The sequence below is a fragment of the Phalaenopsis equestris genome, unplaced genomic scaffold (assembly GCF_001263595.1).
Source record: "Phalaenopsis equestris unplaced genomic scaffold, ASM126359v1 Scaffold000411, whole genome shotgun sequence".
Taxonomy (NCBI): Eukaryota; Viridiplantae; Streptophyta; class Magnoliopsida; order Asparagales; family Orchidaceae; genus Phalaenopsis; species Phalaenopsis equestris.
In genome coordinates this window covers 316606-339919 of record NW_018164852.1, presented here as the reverse complement: position 1 = coordinate 339919, position 23314 = coordinate 316606, and the positions used below count along the sequence as shown (strand labels likewise).

At 34.9% G+C, this 23314-nt stretch overlaps 1 protein-coding gene across 1 annotated transcript in view; it reads left to right on the top strand.

Annotated features, from left to right (window-relative positions):
- The first annotated feature begins 203 nt into the window (after positions 1–203).
- Positions 204–23314, top strand: part of LOC110026990 (heavy metal-associated isoprenylated plant protein 41-like) — a 35843-nt gene continuing 12732 nt past the window's right edge. Inside the window, exons 1-2 of the mRNA XM_020728239.1 lie at positions 204–449; positions 1107–1305. Of these exons, the coding sequence (XP_020583898.1) occupies positions 266–449; positions 1107–1305 (383 nt within the window). The 5' untranslated portion in view covers positions 204–265. The remainder of the gene's footprint in view (positions 450–1106; positions 1306–23314) is intronic.

Sequence of the window (23314 nt, the reverse complement as noted above, 5' to 3'; positions counted from 1 at the left end):
TAAAACAAAAATATATATTTATTTTTTAAATAAATGTATTTAAAAAACATTTTTAGATGCATAAATATTTTATTTAACTTTTGGCTTGTTTTAAAAAATAAATTTAAATCATAGAAACTCTCTGTCAACTGATTAAAAATTAATTTGAATTTCAAATATAAATACCTTAAGTGGCCTCACCGCCTTCCCCGTCGACGGCCAAAAAAGAAACTGCTCTGTCTGTCTCTCTGTTGTCTCTCCTTTTCTCTCCCGTTCGTGCGAAAAGATGGAGGTGAAAAAAATTGTATGCGAGGGAATGGAGGAGGAGGAGGAGGTGACATGGGTGAAGCATTACTCTTCGTTGCACCAGATTTTACTCGTCGGCGAAGGAGACTTCTCCTTCTCTCTCTCCCTTGCCAAAGCTTTTGGCTCTGCTATCAACATCGTCGCCACTTCGCACGACACCTATGGTTTCTACTGTTTTTACCATCTCTTCTTACTAGAGCTAGATTGAACTATCGGGGTTCTGTTCATCTGTCTTCAATGAGCATTTCTTGTTTATCCGCTCCTTGTTTTGGTCGGTTTAGTGTTCTTGCCGGCTTTCCTGTTTCGTTACGCGTTTGTTGAAAGGGGTTTCACGATTGTTTTCCAGGTTTCCTTTTTTCTAAACTAAGTCACTGGTTGCGTAAAACTTGATGGATTTCGACTTTTTGTTGAAGAGCGTTTACGGGATGGTTCTTTCCTTTTGCTGTATTTATTTTCCATCTGATCATATGTGCTTTGAGCGTTTCGTAGTTTCAGACCTTCTGGATTCATTATTTCACATGCATTGACACCGATCATAAAATTTATGGTGTTTCTTCCGTGCAAAAATTGAAATTTAAACAGCCTATTACCGTGATTAATCATTTACCAGTCATTCATATTTATAAATTTTAAATGGTTTTTCTTTACCCTGCGATGCTTGCGACCCGTCGCGTGTCTCAATACTTTGTATTTCGTAGTTTCTCACTCCATGGATTTTGGTTATTTATTCTGGAAAATATTAATACAAACACAGTTTCCAAGTTCGTTTCCGTTGGTGTAGGCCTTTTTTTTGTTTATTGATGAAATCCCACTTTGCTCAGATAATCTGTTGAAAAAGTATGGTAAGGCTAAATCCAATGTGGAGGAACTTAAGAAGATGGGTGCAGCAATTATACATGAGGTTGATGCAACAAAAATGAAACTCCATGTTGGTTTAAGGACTAGGAAGTTTGATAGGATTGTCTTTAACTTTCCTCACGCTGGCTTCAAGGGTAAAGAAGATCATCCACAGCTCATCAAGTATGTAGTACTTCATTTCTGTCTTTATGGAAGCATAAGTTTATGAGCACAGCACGACAAAAATTTTAGTAAATTCAATCTTTTTTTAATTTTTATGTTTAACTTTGATGGAAGGCTGTTGATACTTGAATATTAATGCACCACATTTTTATACTTTACAGTTATTGTGTTTGTGCAGATGATCACAATTTGTTGTCTAGGGAGATAAAAATAATCTTTTTTTGCTATTTTTATACTATTTCATACATGTTTCTAGATGCCCCAAGCAGATTTTAGCCTTAATTATTTTACCATATATACTTTTTTTATGTGATCCTCTGTTGAGAGTTTAAGATGACCCATTTTCAATGATTAGTAACCTACGTCCGGCTGATATTTCCTTTGAGTGCTTTTGTTTTCATTTTGATGTTCAGAACAGTTTGGTTTGGACCAAAAAAATCGAGTGAGTCTATGATGCGTTAAGGTATAACGAATTGAAAGTTAAGGGAAAGGTATTAAACCTAAGCTAATACAAGTGTAAGTTGTTTAAAAGATTTGACGAAATTCAAGGGAACACTAATAATGTTCTAACTTGATTGGATTTATAAGTTGGATTAAGAAGTTGACCAATTTGCCAAGTAGTTGGACTGATAGTGAAGGTGTGGATGATAACGTGCAAGTGCATGTAGTTATAAATGTTTGAGCTTTGCGTTGGTTTACATTATGTGCTTCTATAGAAGTACTTGCTCAAAATTTTCTTCTCTAATGCAAAATCTCTGTTCCTGATTGCATAACGATGGGCACCAGTTCGATTAGGACAATTTGAACTACCAAAATCCTAGGTGAAAAGAAAGAAAAAAGGAAGGCGAACAGAAAGTTTTAGAGTTGCCCGACCAACTCTAATCTTTTTTCACTTAAATGAAGATACGGTTGATTACAACTAACTGAAACAGTTTTATTCAACTGTTTCAACGACATCAGTTAGTTCAAAAATATTGAAGTTTTGTTCTTAACTTTCTTAATCTTGTTTGCATATTTCTCTGTCTTCTGGTGCCACATCATTACCCTTGATGGAAACAACGTTTTTTGTCTCTAAGGTTAAAATTAGGATAAGATGACTAAAAGTTTTTCTTGATGATGAAAGTGAGGTAAAAACACGGAAAGTGTGCGGGAGATTTTCATATGACACTTGGTGAGATAATGGATGTTGGGCGTAAGATTTTTTCCTCAATGAAAAGACTAGACTCATTAGATTCAGGATTTGAATTGGATTTAGGTTCAAGACAAGAAGAGTCAAAATTCGTAGAGGAGGTGGTTTGAACATGGGATAAATGATTAGTGAGGATATTAACTGGTGCCTCGCAGATTCTGGTCAGTGCAAAATATTTGTAGATTTTTTTTTAGTTATTCTCTACCGTGAATAGACAAAATCAAGCGGTATTACCTTCGTAAATTTTTTTTCTTTTAATAACATTTTGTTAGTATTTTCAGGTTAAACATTGAAAGTTGGGGATATACTATTTGCAAGTCTTTAGTTTGAAAAAAATTCTGAAATTCATAAGACAAATATTTATTTTCTTCTCTCTTGAAGATGATGTGAAAAAATGAGTTGAAGTTTAAAAAAGGTGTTAACCATGGTAACAAATATTTTCTTAGTAGTGAGATCAAAGGATTTATACCTCTTTTGGCTTGGAGCATAACCAACAAACACATTATTTGACTCAAGTTTTAGGTTTTCTTTGATCATGAATGTGAAAAAAAGCAGTATACACAAATATCTTTAGAGAAAAAGAAGATTTGATTCTTTGGATTTTTTTTTTGAAAATTATCTTTTGAAAATTATCAAAAGCGTTTCCAAAGTTTAAGACTTTGTCGGGTGTTCTATTTATGAGAAATGTAGAAGCAAGAATGACTCCTCCCCAAAGATATTTTGGCATTTAATTGGTAAATAATAAGGCCCGAGCTACCTCCAATAGTTGTTTGTGTTTCATTTCATCCAACTCATTTTGTTGTAGAGTGTCTACACAAGAGCTTTGATGAAATATTCTTTTTTCAGAAAAGTTTTTCCCAAAGTATTTTTAAAATGAAATAATAATTTTACCCCTCTCAAAAACTACATGGTATCATAGCTTTAGGAGGTTAGCCCTGGGATTCATTTGTTTTTTTCTGCCAGGGCTCGTTTCAGCTTACTCAACGTCATTGCCTTCTTCCTGCTTTGGCTTCGTCAGCGTCTGTGGCTTCATCTGAGACATCTACAACGAATTGCGTCAAATAACGTTTGCGCCTTCTTCATCTGTGACATTTGAACGAACTGCATCAACCGGGTCTTCACCTTCTTCATATGCTTCGGCTTCATGTTCGGCTTCGTCTGTTGCATCTGCGGCGAACCGCGTCAAACTGCTACGCAACTAATCGCGCCAATCGTGTCTTTGCCTTCTTCATCTGTATTGTCTGATTCACGACCCCTCGCCGTATAGTTCGATTATAGTTTGCTGGGAAGGCAACAACTACATCGTGCCGTATAGGAATTTCACGCGTTCTTGAGTTTCGTGGCACTTGTGTAGGAAAGTGAAATGATCTCTACGTAAAGGAGTTCCACGCCGTTTTTGATCACACACTGTAAAGGAGTTATGTGCATTTCTTGATTGAGCTTTTCTTGGATTCGGAGGATGTTATACAAATCAGAAGTGTTGACGAGAGTTCAAAGAAATTTTATCACATTAACCAGTTCTAGTAATTCTACAACCACCATACCTCACTCGATAGCTCCTCTAATGGGAATTTCAGCTGAATATTTATCTTTAACTTTTTCTCCTTGCCCTCACAATTATAAAAACGGACACAATCATCTTGAGTGGGCACAATCTATTAAGTTGGTGCTCTATAAGAGAGGCAAAATTGGGTATTTAACCAGAAAAATCCCAAAATCTACTGCTAATGATCTAAGTCTGAGAATTGGTAGTTTGAAAATTCTCCAGTAATGACATTGCTTATCAATTTCATGGAACCGTCTATAGGAAAATCTCATATATTCCTTCACACTGCTCTAGATATCTAGGAGTCCGTTCAAGATCTCTATTCAAATTTGGAGAATTTTTTATACATTTTTTAGTTGGAAACTACTTTAAAAATCCAAACAAAATGGTCATGATATTACTACTTTTTACAATGAGTTGGTAATTTTATATCTAAGATTGATTAATGTTAAGATGAAATTTGGGAGAATTCAAATGACAATGCTCACCACAAAAAAAAAAAAGAGGAAAACAATCGAGTCTGCCTGTTCTTCATTAACCTTTTTCTGAGTTAGATGAAGTTTGACGTTAAATCCTTGATAGAAAACCTCTACTCTCAATTCTAGAAGTCTTTTATGAAGTTAGACATCAAGAGTTCAGAAGAAAAAAGTATGTTGAACAACACTGAAATTTCTGATAATATTGAACAGGAGAACTCAGTCCTTGTGTCAAAAGAGGTTGATACTTACAAAGAATGATGAAAAATATCATGGTGTCAGTATTACAAAAATTCATAACACACAAAGGAGACATGCAAGAAGCTTTATAAAAAATCTGCAAATTGGAAATTAAAATCCAAGCGTGAAGGTAGAACTTATCAAGCCACTGCTGAAGGAACTCGGGAGTCTTCTGCTAACTTGAATGCAATCCCTTTCACCAATGAGCAAATAGAGCACTTGCACAAATTATTTCAATCTCCACAATCTTCCGACTTTGTCTTGCTCTTTAGTGTAAAATGACAACTCTTTAACCATTCCTTTGTTAGGTATTATTCCTAGTTTTTGTCATTCTTAGATAATTGACTGGCGTTTTGATACCATGTAGTTTTTTGGAAGGGGAAAAATTATTATTTTACTTCAATTTCATAGAAGAACAATTACAAGTTAAATAGAGTATAGGATGGTTCGCATATTTAGAAAACAATATTATCAATCATTTCTCTCGTAATAAAAGAAAAGAAACAAGAATTATGACATATCAATGCTAGACGATACTAAAAATAGAAAATATTAATACTAGAGATACTGAATATCCAACATTTAGAGAATGTTTTCTTTAAACAATTCTCATGTACTCAATTGTTTATTAATATGCATCCCTTGATACTAGCTTAAAGCTGGTTATGTCGATGCAATTGTAAGGCTTTGTTCCTCTGTCAAATTTTATCACCTATGGAATTGATTAGCTTTAAACAACCAATTTTGTGGATTATCTCCATATAACGGGACATCTATTTTCACTGCCACATGTTTATTAGTGCTGAGGCAATTCTTGAATGTAATTCAACTTATTTTTCAAAAGCGAATGCACCATCATCCCCCACCAGAAGTTTCGTTAGATCTCAAACTTGTTGCAGCTTCTATATTCTTATAGATTGGGGAAAGCCTTCATGAAACTTCATTATAAAACAACGCCAAAGTTGGCTATTACTTTTCTGATTTGCACAAATGTGTCGAACATTCATCCAAAAGACCTCGTCATTGTCTGGGTAGCATCAACCATTTTGTGAATTTTGCATGGTGATGGCAACTAGTATAAAGTTCTGCCAAAACAAAAGCACCAATGATGATTGCCACTTCGAACTGCCAAAAATTTTGTAAGATGGAAATAAAAAAGATGGAAGGAGAACAGCATGGAGAACAGGATAAGGATGAACAGGGAATTTCACTTTTTGTGTTGCCTTGCCACATCTAATTTTTCTTTATAGCTTTGATGAGTATCTTATCGATTACAACTAACTGAGATAATGTTTTTTAGCTTTTTTGGCAACTAGTAACTAATTGCAATTATTAGAGTTGGATTCTTTATCAAACTATTTATATTAACTATATACAATTAAAGATATTTGTATTAAACTACTTTTCCAACTATTTATCTTAATTATATAAAAACAAAGATAGTAGTAAAACAATAAGCTAAAATCTCAATTAACCCAAACATCAATCTCTGATGACTTGTTGTTCTGCGGCTGATATTTTTGAACAATCAATTTGAAATTTTTTGTCATTGTGGAAACTTTTTTTTTTTTTTCGTATTCATTTTCATGACTTGTGGTGTCAGTCTTAGATGATCCATATTGAGTTTTGGTTTTCTTTTCTTTTCTTTTCTTTGACGTGCACAACATAGTGAAAACATGACCTAGGTTTCATTTGTAATTTTTTTTATATAATTTGAACAATCATGTTCAAGGATTAGGATGATTTTTATGAATGAATATGTCCCGGAACATAAACACTATTACTATTTTTCCATTTTTTTTTTGTCAGGTTTCAACAAATCTTTTTTATTTTTTTTTTCTTGAGATTTTTTCCCCAGGTTTCATTGCATTCAATAAACGCGCACTAAATTTGTTAGTCTTATTTTTATGATTTTATGTTTTGGAATTTTTTTTAAGGTTGAGCATTTAAAATGTTTGGAATGTTTATTATTTAATATTTTTAAATTTTTTCTAGCTTATTAAAGTTGCCTTTGTCATTTCATACCTAATATATTTTTGATACTGCCAATTTTTTTTAGTTTTTTTTCTACACTTTAACTTTAAATCAACCAAGTTTCTGTATCTTCAAGGCAGCATTTTACATGTTTTTTCCTTGTTTTTTTTTATTGGTTATCTTATCTTCCTCATTCTTGCAAAGTTTCTACAGAACTTTTCAAACCTTGTTCTTGTTGTTCTTCCTTTAAATCTCTTTTTCTTTTTGCCTTCGAATAAGACTTTTAATTTTACTTGCTAGCAAAGTAAGACTTGAAACATTTATAAGCTCATTCATTGGTTTTTTTGTCACTTTAAGTTTGTCAATATTTAAATGTGGTTGTTGGCTTATATTTCTGCCCCACGAGCTGATCGAATGTGACAAGTACAGCGAGCACCTACAGCCCTCGGAATGTTGCCCAATTATAAAATGCGCACTTATTTTCATTCGGATGATCAAGATTAGTTAAAAAAGAATGAGTTATTACGATAAGGAGCGATTAAATTTTACGAGAAGGTTTTATTTATTTATTTATTATTTTTTCTTTTACAGAAATTACTCTAGTCACGCCTATTCACAAAAATAGATTAGGCAAGTGTATACGTCATGTCATCGGAGAAGTATACGTACGTTTACTTGTGTTGCGTTCGTGAGATATTGACACAAATTTGAAGCGGACGACAGGTAAATTGGGGCTACTAAAAATAATATTGTTCATTTAAAGGAAACGATCGAGGGTATAATAATCATATCTCGTAAATGCTGCTCAAAATCCCTGGCAAATCTCTGCGAAACGGGGGCTGTCAGTTCATTTGAAACGATCCCATATCCATCCCATCGGACTGTGTACATGTTTTTACAGGCTGATGAGAAATAATAATTAGAGGGAAGGTAATAGGAATAGAGAATACGAATAGACAATGGTCTTGGAACTATAAGCTGGATAAATTCATAATAATAAAGATGTCCAAATTTTTGTATGATGTTAGAGTACTTAACCTAAATACTTAAGTTTTACCCATCTACTCCACACGCCTAACCCGTCTCTGCCTCTCACGCCTCTGACTTGCAGCGCCAATTGCGGGCGAACCCTTTCTGTAGCTCTCTCTCCCACCATCACGATCCAGCCCTCTCTCATTCGCCCCCAGTCTCTTCGTTTTTTCCCTGCTCATTGCAGATGGCCCACGAAGCTTGCAGGCGCACTCTCACCTCCCTGCATCACCTCTCTCCTTCCCTTTCCGGTAAACCTGCAACCGCAAGCTCTGCACCCTCCTTCCCTCACACTGTAACTTCTACTTAGGCAGCCTGGCCCATTCCCTACCCTCACATTGCAAGCCTTCTCCAGCTCCCAGGCCACTCTTTGATTTCCTTCAGCACTCATCTCTCTTAGCCTTGCACGACAACCAGAGCCTACTTACCCGTGCAGCTTTAACGTTATTCCTTGGCACTAAATCAGTTTATCTCTCACAACACTTGGACTTGAAAATACAACATACTCTATGAAGAAGAGTATGAAGAAATATTGGAGAAATGAACACTTCACTAAGAACGAATGATTAGAACACTCGAATGCTTGGAAGATTGGAAGGTTTTCTTGGATGGTTCCAAATGATGGGAGAGACTTTTATTCATTGTTCCCTCTAAGGGAAACTTCTAGATTACATGAGAATATCCTAGTTTCTAGATAATTCTCTACAATTTATGTATACATACATAGCCTTAAAACTTTTTAGATAGTTCCCTTGAGCTCTTCTTGGAGTCTTTCATTCTCATATTTTCTAGAATTGGGTGGAATCTTCTAGGATCTCTTAAATTGCTCTATACAATCTGGTATTTTTTAAAATATTTCATCCCATGCTTGCCTTGCTAATTTCTAGAGGATGGCAGAGCGTGACACTCTCCCCCACTTAAGCTCGCAATGCCTTTATTGCGGCTTCCTCTTGATCCTTGGATCAGCTTCCTTTATATGCTCGCAGACTTGACAAACTTGGTTTTTCCTTGGTGATATGGGGGAGGGGTGCCATGCAGGGAGACTTCATGACTGACAACTTAGTCCTTAGCTCCAGCCTAATCAGGTGACTTTTCATCCTTCTTGGAAGTAGTTCTTTAAGAATCTCCACCAATTCCCTCAACATGCCTTCTTGGGGCTTTGCTTCTTCATCGCAGTCGTGAAGAACAACCAAGTAATTCCCCTTGTCTTTTGGAATACCTTCTTTGAATTGGATGACCGATAACATTTTAACTTCCTGCTTGTTGTTCCTTATTATCTGTACTAAGCAAGCTTGATTTCATTCCATGATGCACATGCTATTGACAAATGACATTGGAACACTCTTGTTTGATCCAAGAAGTTCATTCCGAAAACAACTTTAAAATCATCTATGAGAATGACAGAGAAGTCCAAGGTACCTGACCACGTCCCTATGGTGGTTTTTACTCCTCTAGCTATTCCATAGATTGATCTTCCTGCACCACTTTGACGAAGCCTCCTTCTTTAGTTATTTGCAAACTCAATCTCTTTGCTTCCTCAACGAAGATGAAGTTGTGAAGCACCCGTGTCCATCACTGCTCTAGTTGTCTTCCCACCTATTATCATCTTCACAAAGAGTAACCCTTTCGCTTGAGGTTTTGTTGGAGCTTGCATCCAATTCAATAGTCGTATAGATCCCACCTGTGCTGTCATATCACCACCTTCTTCCTCTTGGTGGATTTCAATGAGAGAGTTCAGAGCCTTCTTCTGAGGGTAATCTCTTGCACAATGAGGTTCTCCACAAAGAAAACAGTTGTTGTGTAGTTTTATTTTGTTATTAAACTTCCCCTTGTCTTTTGCCTTAAATGAGGTCGATTCTTGACGACTCTTCTTATGTTGATCTTTGTCTTTCCTCTCTTTGACATATGTACTCTTCTTATCCTTTTATTTTGTGGACTCTCTTGAGTAATCAACTAGTTTTTAGACAATTGTGATGGTAGTGACAAGATTTTGCACCCTGCCCATCTTAAAGCTCAATCTTTGCCCACAGTTGGAGTTCATTTATGAAGTTGAAAAGAACCTCTTTGTCAGACATGTCAGGAATTTCAATAACGAGGCTAATAAACTCTGTAATATATTCCCAAATCGATTTCGTTTGCTTGATCCTTCTTAATCGGGCCTAAGCCTAATCCTCTGTATTCTCGGGGTAGAACTATCTTCTTAAAGTCATCAAAGGTGGATATAGTGCACATATCTTGCTATATATCTCATAGTTTTTTTCTCCATCACAACATAACAATTTCTGAGAGATAAAGAGTTGCAAACTATATTCTTTTCTCTTTATCCGTAATCCCTATCGCTCCAAAGTATTGCACAAGTTCTCATAAGAAGTCGTTAACTTCCTTCGCGTTGCGAGTTCCTCCAAAACTCTTCGATTTCAACACTTCATTACGCTTGGCTTCGAAAGTATGATTGTTGAGGGATGTCACTAATACCCTCTTGCATAGCTAAATGTTTCCACATATCTTGTCTAAGCTGGCACGTACGCTGCTCATCTCGTCCTCATGGGCTCTTAGTACTTCCTAGAGCTCCCCCATTAAGTCCTCCCGCATCTTAGCTATTTTATTCCTTAAGGATTCCTCTAGTTGGAACATCATACCTCTGATCGTTAAATGGATTGTGATGTCCTCCTCGAGTCTTATCAACTTTTTGTCCAAGATTCTCTGTTTGGGCATGTTATTCATCATCTCCTCCATCCGAGAAAGACGCGAATCAAAGACGTGTATAATCTCCTTGGACCTCCCATGTGATTTGGATGCAGCTGGATCTCGCTCTTATTGAGATGATTCCACATCAATGGCTTCAGAATATATTACGTGCTTTTTAACGCTCTTTGTCATACCTTCGAATTGAGACTCTGATACCAACTGTTACAGACTAATTTATCTCTAGTCACTCGTGCGGCTTTAGCGCTCCTCCTTAGCAACCCTCACAACACTTGGTTTTGAAAATAGAAAATACTCTAAGAAGAGTAGAGAGAAATTTTAGAGAAAGGAACACTTCACTAAGAAAGAAGGATTACACTAGTTGAATGCTTGGAAGTTTGGAAAGTTTTCTTGGATGACTCTACATAAGGGAAATAATTTTTATTTATAATCCCCTCCAAGCCCAATTGAAACTTCTAGATTACATGAGCATAACCTAATTTCTAGAAAGGTATCTACTATTCATATATACATATATAACTCTAGAACTTTTTAGGTTATTCTCTAGTTTTCTTTGAAGCTTTTTGTTCTCATATTCTCTAGAATTGGGTATAATCTTCTAGTATTCATTGAATTGCTCTCTACAATCTGGTCTTCTTTAGAATCTTCCATCTCATGTTTGTCTTGCCAATTTCTAGAGGATGACTGAGCGTGACATTCTGGCCCATCGAGTTCTCTCACAAACTGCTCCCTCCAGTTATCACGCTCTCCATAACCCAGAGCAAATAGACTTCTTCTCCCGAACACCTATTTATCTCTAACAGAAACTTTACTTATCTATCCGAACCCAAGGTCTACCACGCCGAGAAGCTGCTGCTGCTGCTCGGCTTAACGTTGCCTCCCTGCTCCCAGCAGCCGCAGTTAAAACGTAACATAAGAGATGCTAGAGTTTGAAGAATAGTGTATGGAAATTCTGTAGGATTTGATGCTGTTGTTTTTGCTAATTAGCTGAAGAATAGTGTATGCTTGTCCTGTAGGATTTGATGCTGTTGTTTTTGCTAATTAGCAGATTTAATGTTAAATGCTGATTGAATCATGCTCATCCTGCTACCAAAGAAACATCTCCAAAAGAGAATCGCCACTTGAAACTCCATTTCAGCCGCACCTCAGTTGAAAGTTTTTGTCATCTTTCTCAAGCCTATGGCGTTCTATCCAGCAGCCTTGATCACCAAAACAGCAAACACACTTTTTCTCTCGCCAAAACATGGAGAGAAATTCCTTCGCTACCCACTTTCTCTCTTTCACTTGTAGCAGGCCAAAACCCAAACCAGCTTGACGGACAATCTCAATAGCCCATCTCCACTTAACCTAAAAGAAAAAAGAAAGAGATAGGCGCGCGCGCGCGAGAGAGAGAGAGAGAGAGAGCAGAAGAATAGTGTATGCTTGTCCTTGACATTCGTGCCAAAATTTCCCGGTTGTCCTATTGAACTAAGTTATAAAACTTGCAACAAAAAATCCTTGAAATCCTGATTGTGACACATTTGGCACAACAAGTGAACTCTATACATGTTTTTTTAGTATGATGGGATGAAACTCATATGCGGCGAGGCTACAAGTAAGTTCTGTACGCACTCGTTACACGACATGGATATTATTTAAGCACTTATAGGCATTTTTCATAATGCCTCTCACAAGATCACCTAAATGCAGGGGCATGCCGAGCATAATGCGGTGGGCAAGTCCATCTCTCACAAGATCACCTAAATGCAGGGGCATGCCGAATAAAATAAAACAAAGATAGAGTTGATATGATTGCTCAAAGAATAAAATAAAACAACAATTTAACACTTAAACATAAAAAATAATAGATAATGTAATTCAAAATTAAAGTAAATGTGAACATTTAAAGTACTATGTGCCATTAGTCACGAGACTTAGTAAAAAAATTAGACACTTTTAATCAAATTAGCATCATAAGGCATGAAAAGGGAATACTTATTATAGGAAATATCAGGAAGACAAAATAGAGTTGATTTTTGTAGAATTAAAATTCACGTGCTTCCCTCCAATAAAAAACTTCATCATTTCCTATGATAAGTATCTAATCACAGAAATCACCGCCACCTGATCTCATAACAGAATCTCTCTCATTGCTTACTAACAATCAAATACCTCCGAGTTCAAGGTATTCTCTTTCAGGAATAATCTTTTTTGAAATCAAAAGTTCTTATCTTATTGTTGCATCACTACTCAAAAACTTTTTTGCATCAAAGGTGGTGGGCTTTTCTCTCTCTTGGTTTTTAGGGTCATGGATCTCACAATAAATGAATGAATGAAAAAAAAAAAAAAAAAAAGAAAATATGAAGAGATAAAATCTGAAAGCCTAAGAACAACTCTAAAATTTATTCTTCTTCCCCTTCCCTTCATTTCTCCTCTTCGAGCTTTGGTTGATGACTGGGGCGGAGAAAATTTCTAGGCAAATTGGTTGGGCGTTGGCTTGCTTGACTAGATCTACAAAATTAATGATACAAGAGTTGTGGCGGGAGCGCTTGTGGGAGCTTGCGACATTAGTGATCGAGGAAACATCAGACTTCCAAATTAGTTTCGCATCATCGAGTTACCTAGAGGAAGCGTTGCGGCACCAGGCATGGTTGAGGCGACGCTCAAGGCTAAATGTTTAAAATTCAAGATTTTCGAAAGCTCTTTCAAATATTCTAATAGCATCATCACACTAATGTAAATAAAAGAAAATCAAGCACATGCAGTCAAAAACATCAAACTAAAGCAAACTCTCTAGCAAATAAGCAATCAAACCAAAAAATAACGCTTGAGTTGCCTTCTAGGTAGCGTTTGATTATCAGATAATGCTTGATCCTTTGATATGGATGACCCAAAGTTAAGGTTTCTCTAAGACCAATCACATCACTCCCTAAATAAAGTTTCAGCCTTTTTCCATTTACCTTAAAAATTCAGGTAGTTTTCTATCCCTTATATCAACACTTCTAAATGGGTAAATTTTTATTACAGTGAACGGATAATACCATATGGGTTTAAGTTTTCCTGAAAATAGTTTCAATCAAAATGATATAATAAAACCTCTTATTCAAACTTAAAATCATTCCTAATAAGATTTTGATCATGTAATTTCATCTTTTCTTTATAAATCTTAACATTTTTATAAGCTACATTTAAACTTTTCTAGTTCGTTAAACTGTAATAGCTTTATTTTCGGTCAAATCTTTTATATTATAGTTGAACTTTTTAATTGTCGAGTAAGTTTTATGTTTTTATCAATGTCAACTTATTGGGGACATTTACGGGTGTCTTATAGGTTGTCCAATAGGCCAATAATGCCTCATCTAGCTTAAAGGGACTAATTGTTTTTTCTTGGATTAACAATTTTTTTCAAAATCTTTTTAATCTCCCTATTAGATACTTCTGTCAATTTATTGATCTTAGGTGATGTGGCGTAGAAATCTTATGTTTAATTTCATATTTAACAAGTCTCTATCCTTTTCTTACAACTGTAATATTTTTTTTTGTCAAATCTTTTAGTTTATAATTAAACTCTTTAACTGTTCAATAAATTTTATGTTTTTATTCTAAAGGACACATGCAGGTTTTTTCAAAATCAACTTATATGGGGACATACTTATGAGTGTCTTATAGGTCGTCCTACTAGCCCATAATGCATCGTCAAGCTTAAGAGATCAATTTTTTTTTAGCAGGATTAACAATTTTTTCAAAAATTCTTTTAATTATATATTAAATACTTCTGTCAATTTATTGGTCTGAGGTGATATGCCATAGAAAACGTATGTTTAATTTCATATTTTCATTATAAAGGAGAAGGATGTTTTCTCATACTTGAACTTTTCATCAACAAAAAACTTAATTTTATTTCAGCAATTTATATTTGAAAGTTTAACATCTAGTTTAATTTACTTGTTATAGTCGTACATCTGCATATTTAGAAGCATTTCACTTAAGTAGTTTAATTTCAAACTTCGCACTTTACTTTGTTTTTATTTTTATTTTTATTTTATAATAGAATATAATTAGCTAGCTTATATATATTTCCAGCTTCGATGCATCCGATTGAAGCACAACAAAGAAATTATGTCCCCATCTTATGGGATGCATCCGATTGAAGCACAACAAAGAAATTATGTCCCCATCTTTTGGGATGCATCTGATTGAAGCACAACAAAGAAATTATGTCCCCATCTTATGGGATGCATCCGATTGAAGCACAACAAAGAAATTATGTCCCCATCTTTTGGGATGCATCTGATTGAAGCACAACAAAGAAATTATGTCCCCATCTTTTGGGATGCATCTGATTGAAGCACAACAAAGAAATTATGTCCCCATCTTATGGGATGCATCCGATTGAAGCACAACAAAGAAATTATGTCCCCATCTTATGGGATGCATCCCTTTAAAATGCTTCCAATTTCAGAATTATAGCAATATATAATGATTTATTTTATCTCCTATACGGGACATTCTAGTAATTTGGTTCTTGTATTTCCTAAAATTAGGTTCATCCTATAAGTAGAATTTGACATCTGTCATGAGCTTTTTCTTCTGATGGTATGACATCATATGGATTGATTCTACTGAAAATTAAATTCACAATATCGACTTATCATTGATCTAAATTTATCAAATATCTAGTTTCTTGATAACATTAATTTTGGCCTAATGACCTTCATCCCTTTCTTTGACACCCAATGGCCTAAAACTATTCCTTCAGTCACAATGATCTGACTTTTTTCCTAATTCAATACTAAATTAGTTTCTTTATATCTCTGCACAATTATGACAAGATGTCCAAAGCATGAGTCAACGAAAGTACTAAATACATAAAAGTCATTCATGAAAACTTCAATATTATTCTTTATCAAATCTGAAAAGATAGTCATCATGTTCATTTGAAAAGTGACGGGAGCATTGCAAAGTTTGAAGGATATCATCATGAAGAAAAATGCTCCATAGGGACTTGTGAACGTGGTATTTTTCCTATTTTTGGGAGCTATATGAATTCAATGATAACTAGAATAACTATCTTGGAAGTAAAAATAAATGTGTTTTATCAATCTATCAAACCTTTGGTCAATAGAAGTCAAAGGAAAATAATCATTCATAGTTGAACTTTAATCTTCTTGTCTATCAAAAGTTGTGAAGATAATCATCATGTACATTTGAAATGTGACGGTAGCATTGCAAAGTCCGCAGAACATCCTCATAAAGACAAATGTTCTATAGGGTCTAGTGAACGTTTTTTTTTTAATTTTTTGAAGCTATATGAATTTAATGATAACCAGAACAACTATCTAGGAAGTAAAAATGTGTTTTGTCAATCTATCAAGCTTTTGGTCAAGAAAAGTCAAAGGAAAATGATTCATAATCGTTGTGTTCAATTTTTTAATGTCTATACAAAGCTTCCAACAAGTGACACTTCTAATGCGTATAAATTAGTTCCTATTGTTCTCCATTATTATCACCCTAATCTCCATTATTATCACCCTAATCGTCTTGGGTACAGTATGAATATGGCTAACTCGTGCACTATCAGAAATATCATAGATAATTAATGTATCTAACCACTTCAAAATCTCACTTTTTTTTACTCGCTTTCATCACAACGTTTAGTCTCTTTTGGGGTTAACCTTGGGTTCTTGATCTTCCTTCATTAATATACTATGTATGCATAAGGAAAGACTAATTCCCTTAATATCTTTATACTCCACCCAAAGACTTTTCTAAAATTCATAAAAACTCTCGTCAATTTCATCTCTTGCAATTCACTTAAATCAATTGAAATAATAATAGACAAAACTGAAGATTCTCCTACAATACATACTTTAAGTAGGTCCGTTAACGATTTGATTTCAGCCATCAATTGAAATAATAATAGACAAAACTGAAGATTCTCCTACAATACATACTTTAAGTAGGTCCGTTAACGATTTGATTTCGAGCCGAGCCGAAGTCGGCTCGACAAAACTCGATCCAAAATTTTGGCTTGTAGCTCGGCTCGTTTATTTTAATCCGATCTCGATCAAAGCCAAAATTTGAATGAATTTTTGAGCAATTAATGATCTTCAAGCTAAATTCGCTAAATTCACAACCCTAACATCACTAGGGTTATTAACAATTTGATTTTGAGTCGAGTCAAGGTCACAATCCATGGCTCGAAATTGGATCGAAAAAATTCGATCCAAAATTTTGGCTTGTAGCTCGACTCGTTAATTTCAAACTGATCTTGATTCGAGCCACAATTCGAATCAATTTTGAGTGATTAACGATCTTCGAGCTAAATTCACAGCTCTAACTTTAAGTGCTTACGGAGAATCTTAAGTTCTAGTTTAAGAGCTTCAATTACCAAAGGAACTAAAGGTTTGATATTAGTTATGGCGTACAGGATCTAAAATCTATCTCTAACTATTCTAAGGATCGCCTCTAATAGTACATTCTTAGAATTTTCACTATTATCCTCAATTATATCATACTTTATTAGGTCCAACTCCATTCTCTTTCTAAATTGGCTCCTAATCAATTCATCCGCTACATTTAACTTACAACGTGTATCATCAATAAGGTTTTTAGGAAGCTTAATTGATTTTAAAATGTTAAAAGTAATCTCTTGATCATTCACCCTCATTGTATTTTTTCCTTTTTGAACATTAATCAATTCCTTTCTAATTGCTAATAAAGGTCTACCAGTATAATAGAGGATTTCTTTTTCTCCTCATTGTCTAAAACTATAAAGTCAGCTAGGAAGATAACTTTATCCTCCTTAACTAATACAATTTTTATAACCTTATTAGAATAAGTCAAAAAACTTTAGCTAATTGAAGGGTTACTACAGTGGGTTGAACTTTTCCTAACCCTAATCTCCTAAGGATCGATAAGGGCATGAGGTTAACTTTGGCTCTTAAATCACATAAATTCTTCTCAAAAAAAATTATCTTTTATTGTGCGTGAAATGGTGAAATTGATAGGATTCTTAAGTTTTTGTGGAAGTTTCTTTTGTAGAACCGCACTGCACTCTATTATGATCACAGTCTCATAATCACTTAGTTTTCAGTTTTTATTATGTCTTTCCTAAATTTAACGTATCTAGATATTTGTTCTAAAGTTTCTGCAAGTGGGATATTTATTGTGAGATTTTTGAACACTTAAATCTGGAGAGTTGTTGGTTTAACTTCTGTTTTTGTAGTCTCTGGGAAAATAATTGCGGTGGTTTCTCAAGTTCCTCTTAGAAAGTGATGAAATTTTTCTTAAGCCTTGTTAAGAATTTTCAATTATTCTCTCTGGCTCAGGGTCAGACTCCTCTCCTCTAGACCCTTCTATTCTAGGCTTCTCAAGCTCTGTTTCACGTCTGACTCTAATGGCTTTACACTATTCCTTCCTTTTTTTTATTCATTTCAGTGTTACTAGGAAGTGTCCCTTAGGGTCTACTACTAAATAAAAATTACTAATATGCTCTAATTGAATATCAATGTTTCTTATGATTATAACTTGGCTTTATAATTCACTCTACATTTATGACACTCTCTTCTAAACATAACTTCTCCAATTGTGAATTTGAATTAAATCCAGGAGGGTAATTTAGTCTCGAGTTGTTATTTCTCTGATTTTTTTTTTATTTTATATTATATTATTTATTTATTTATTTATGATTGTTCCAATTTCTTAAGGTATTATTTTGATTACTATCCTAAAACTAATTTTATATGTTTTGATTGTTATTCCAATTAAAATTTAGGTGATTTCTCCATCGTGGTTAAAGGTATTGGAATCAATATTTGTTTATTTCATTCAAGGACTTTGCGGCACTAGGGTCAACTAATTGATCATGGGCTTTTTCTTCGATTGCTAGTGTTCTTAATATAGAATTTTAGCTGAAATTGTCTAGCTTCTTTGATATAGCAGTTACTTATGAAATCAAAATTTTGAACATATAATTATCATGAACAATGACTATTTTAAAGGATTGACTCCCTCATAAGGCCATTAAAAATTATAGATACTCATCTTTTCTATAAGTGCATAGGTTTTATCAAAGGGGTTTATACATCAAAAACCTCCCAGCTGCAATGTTCAAAATAGACTTCAAAGATCTCACTAGCTCATTATAAAAAGTTTGAACAATTAAACAATTAATAAGAGGGTGTGGTGAGGGCATTTTTAAGTCAACTTATTAAATGTCTCCCTGAATTCATATATTGACTCACTTTTTAATTGGGTGAAAGAAGTTATGTCATTTCTAAGTTGACCGTTTTAAAGGGTGAGAAGTACTTTGATGGAAATTTTTGGGCTAGATCAGTCCAAGTTGTGATAGACTTGGCTCTAAAGAATTCAACCACTTTTTTGCTTTATCTCTAAGTGAAAATAGGAATAACTTAAGTTTAATAGCGTCGTTAGAGATATCGTTATACCTAAAGTTGACACATAATTCTAAAAGTTGGTTAAGTGCATATTGGGGTTTGTTTGTGGGTGATTCACCGAACTGGTCATTCTGGACCATATGGATTATGACAGAATTCAGTTCAAAGGTATTTGTCTCTACGACAAGGTTATTGATACTTTGGTGATTCTCTTTTGTCGACGGGTTTGCATAGTCCCTAAGTGCTATAAGGTGAATATTTTTCTCGAGGGTTTTCCATTGCTCTTAACTTCTTTTTAAGTTTGTAATAAAATTCTTCTAAATGTGAAATTTAATTTCGTTCCCCAGCAAGCGTGCCAAAAATTTGATCATCACTACGGTGAACATGCATCAACTATTCATGTATAGATGTTGATCAAGTAGTTTAGTAATTTTTTAAATTTTTTTATCGATGTCACCGAAAATTTGTTCATTTCCAAAATGGGTGAAAGTTCTAAGTTATTAATCTTAGGTCTATTCTAACTTGCAGTGTCGAAGGTTTGTGAATTTTTAAAAGTTTCTAATCATAATTTTACAAAAGTAAAACCTTTAAGAATAAGAGTAGGATTTTCTATCAAGTGAGAGAACCTCCCTTGAATTGAACATCAGAAACAGTGTTATCTAAGTGAGTTGAATGTTTGTGAATTTTTTAAAGTTTCTAATCATAATTTTGCTAAAGTAAATTTTTAAAGAATGAAAGTAGAGTTATCAAGTGATTCAAATATCGGTGATAATCGAGAGCATATTCATTCCTTAGCCTCTTTCAATATCATTAAAAAGCGTGAGATTTTATTTCGCAATTTAATCTCCTACATCATGTAAAAATCTCCATGATTTCATGGTTCCCTATTGATTGCAAAGTCTTAGTAGCAATATTTATATTTTTTAGAAAGTGTGTTAACTTAGTTATTCAACTAGTCTTCTTTAGTCATCGTAGATCACATCATATTTTAAGATTTATAGTGGTCAATCAGAAAAGAAAATTATGCATGCAAAGTTATTATATCAATAATTTTAAACAAATTCTCTAAATAACGTGATGTGGATGTCTCTGGGTTTCCTCGATTATCAATATGAATTTACGTGTTGCGCATTATTAAAAATAAAAACATGTTTAAATTTAATGAATCCAAGCAAGTAAAGAGAATGGAGAGGTAAAACTCGATAGAAGAAAATCTTTATCCCTAAGAATTGCTAGTCGTCAGACTCCCCTTCTTTTCTTGATTAAAACACATGAAATCTTTTTTAATTTCTTTCACTTTACCTCACCTCTCACACACCACATATACGAAATAAGAGAAATTAAATTGCGTGTGAAAAGTCTCTTTCGCCTACCTTCAGTGACCAATTTATCTAAATTTCATTTATGAATTATCAAAACTGCCCAAAGTCACCTCAGAGCACTAACTTTCCTAGCTTACAGTAAGGAGTGGTGTAGCATGATCGGGTTCCGGCGCAAAGGCGCTAGTTTGAGCTCCGCCTTTACTGCTTTAGGTGTCGAACTTCTCTTTTTTGTTCTTCACGCATCGCTTGGTTGGAGCGTTGTTACGCCTTGGTGAAGCTTTTGGTTTCTGTCTTCTGATGCCTGGGACAATCTTTATCCCCAAGAATTGCTAGCCACACATGAAATTTTTTTTAATTTCTTTCACTTTAACTCACCTTACACAACACATATATACGAAATAAGATAAATTAAATCGCGTGTGAAAAGTTTCTAACGTCTTTCTGCAGTGATCAATTTATCTAAATTTCATTTCTGAATCGTCAAAACTTCTCAAAGTCAGCTCAGAGCGCTAACTTTCCTAGCTTACGGTATGGAGTGGTGCCACATGATCGGGTTCAGGTGCTTAGGCGTTAGTTTGAGCGCTGCCTTTACTGCCTTAGGTTTTGCTGAGGTGTCGAGTTTCTGTTTTCTATTCTTTAGGCATCTCCTCGTTGGAGCATTGTATTGCCTAGATCAAGCTCTTGGTTTCCGTCTTCTCGGTTTCCCTAGTCGAAAGAACCGTTTTTCTAATTCCGCAACGCTTGGACTAGGCACTGGGGCGTCTGCAAGTGACTTGGAAAATATTTACTTTAAATGTTCTTCCCTCCTAACTTGCAAAAATATTTTGAAAATGTATAAAAATGATAACAGTGAAATATAAAAAATGACAGTGTGAAAGACATTTTTTTGGCGTATCCTGACGCGAGACTTAAAGCCTTTTGCCCCAAGCCCACAAGGGGGGCATAACACTCGCGGGGCTTATGCCCAGGAAAGTCTAAAGCGCAATTCGCGCCAATTTGCGCCTCATAGGCGCGTGCCTCGCCTCATAATCGAATAAAAAGGCTAAAAAAATAAATCCTTAATTCTACATACCTATCACATGCAATCATCTCCCGCACACAGTATTTTCTGCAGCTCTCTGCTTCCTCCATCCCATGCAGAGTCGTGGAAGACTTTGCAGCCCTCTGCTTCGTCCCTCACATTGTCGAACACAGGTAATGTCGCAGCAAGCTCATTTGCTTCGTCCCATACACAAGCTCTTTCACTTCATCTTTGTCCCGAACACGAGTTCCCCTCGCAGCTTCCTCTCTGGCAGGCTCGTCTGCTTTGTCATCGTCCTCCTCTCCCGCACCCGTATCGTCTCCTTCTTTCCTGCACCCGCATCGTCGTCTCCTCTCTCGCACTCCTTTCTCCCGCAACAACATAGCTAGGTAAGGAATTTTGAATTTTTCGTGATTTTTAATCTTTTATGAATCTTTAATGGATCATTTCATTGTAGCTACAGTAATTTCACTGTAGCTGCTATGATGAACCGCAATTTTTTTTTCATTAATCTTAAAGATTTGCTAGAGATCACTCTAGTTAAAGTAAACCGTAATTTTTTTCATTTTTATAATAAATCGTAATTTTATTTTGATGTTTGCAATTTGCTAGAGGTGGATTTGATCTGTTTTTTTTTTATTGTGTTAGGTTAGTTATTAAATTGTAATGGAATTGGAGGATTGTGTGGCCGGTGGTAATCACACTAGCATGAAAGACTTTGCATGACAATATACAGCAAAGGTACCCAATAAAAAATATTTCAGATATAAGTTTTGCAATTAAGTGTGTAAGTGGAACATGTCTTTTGTTTGGCTTGCATTGACCTTTTAAGCTTTTCAAGGACTCATGATCAGTGTATGAACTCCTTAGGCCAAAGGTAGTGCCGCCAAGTATACAAAGCTTTAATCGATGTATACATCTCCTTGTCATAAGTTGGACTCATGCTCTCTCTCACATAACCCTTCTCTATTAGTTCCCAAACCTTCCTTTGTAGCTCTTTCGGTGGTAATCATACTAGCATGAAAAACTTTGCATGACAATATATAACAAAGATACCCAATAAAAAATATTTTAGATGTAAGTTTTGTAATCAAGTGTGTAAATGGAGCAAAAAACGGGACGAAACAACCTCTTGTCGACACACACAATGACATTAAATCATGTTCTAAAGCCCCCACTGACATTAAAGAGAGATGCAAGAAAACATTAGCAGAAGATGCAAAAGTGAAAGCAAAACATGACAATGTATAAAATGACATCAGAAATAGTGCAACAAATGTTGGTGAATGTCAAAATGCTACAAGTTTATCATTGTTTGACTCTTCCCACAAGCCACCTAGGGTTAGAGATCTAATGAATTCTTTCACCACAACATAAGCAATGAACTCCACTCTAAACTCCAATTGAGAAAAAGGGGAAAGAAATAAGCATGCAGGGGAATTGGTAGATTTTGTCACTAAGCCAGATTGACGTCTAATGTTGCCAATGACTCATATTACATGTCTTTGTTTGAAGTTAGTTTTGTATTTGGTTTTACTCCGCCTACAATGCATAAATTGAGAACTTTGATACTCAAAGATGAGATGAGGCATGAAGTAAATATGGGTGTTTGATTATATTACACAGTTGGACAATTGGAAAAGTAAAACTTTAATTAATTTCTTGTGAACAATTCAGTTGGGACTTTTTTTCTTAAATGTATGGATGCTTCTAATATTATTGTTGACCTCACTTTTGGTTGAGGTCTAGAAACTTCTTTAGTAGCCTAGGTCTAGCCATAGGACCTTCCTATTGACTAGTCTTAGAAAACTAGAAAAGGTACCCTCACCATTAGAAACTCAAAACTCTTCTCTTTACTCGACTTGAAGTTCCACATATTGGTCCTAACCTCTAATATTTAGAAGGTAAGATCATTATGGGGGAGCTCCAGAAGAGTTCCTATAGGGTTACTTGGCCTTAGGATTGACCCTGGGTGTTGGTTTGGAGCTAAGGTACACTATACCTTCATTATATCTTCACAATACCCTCACATGGCTAAGACCCATAAGGACCCAAAATGAGATTTCATTAGTTCATGACTCATTCAAAATGGTTCTCTACCCAATTGCACTTGAAATACCCAACTTGG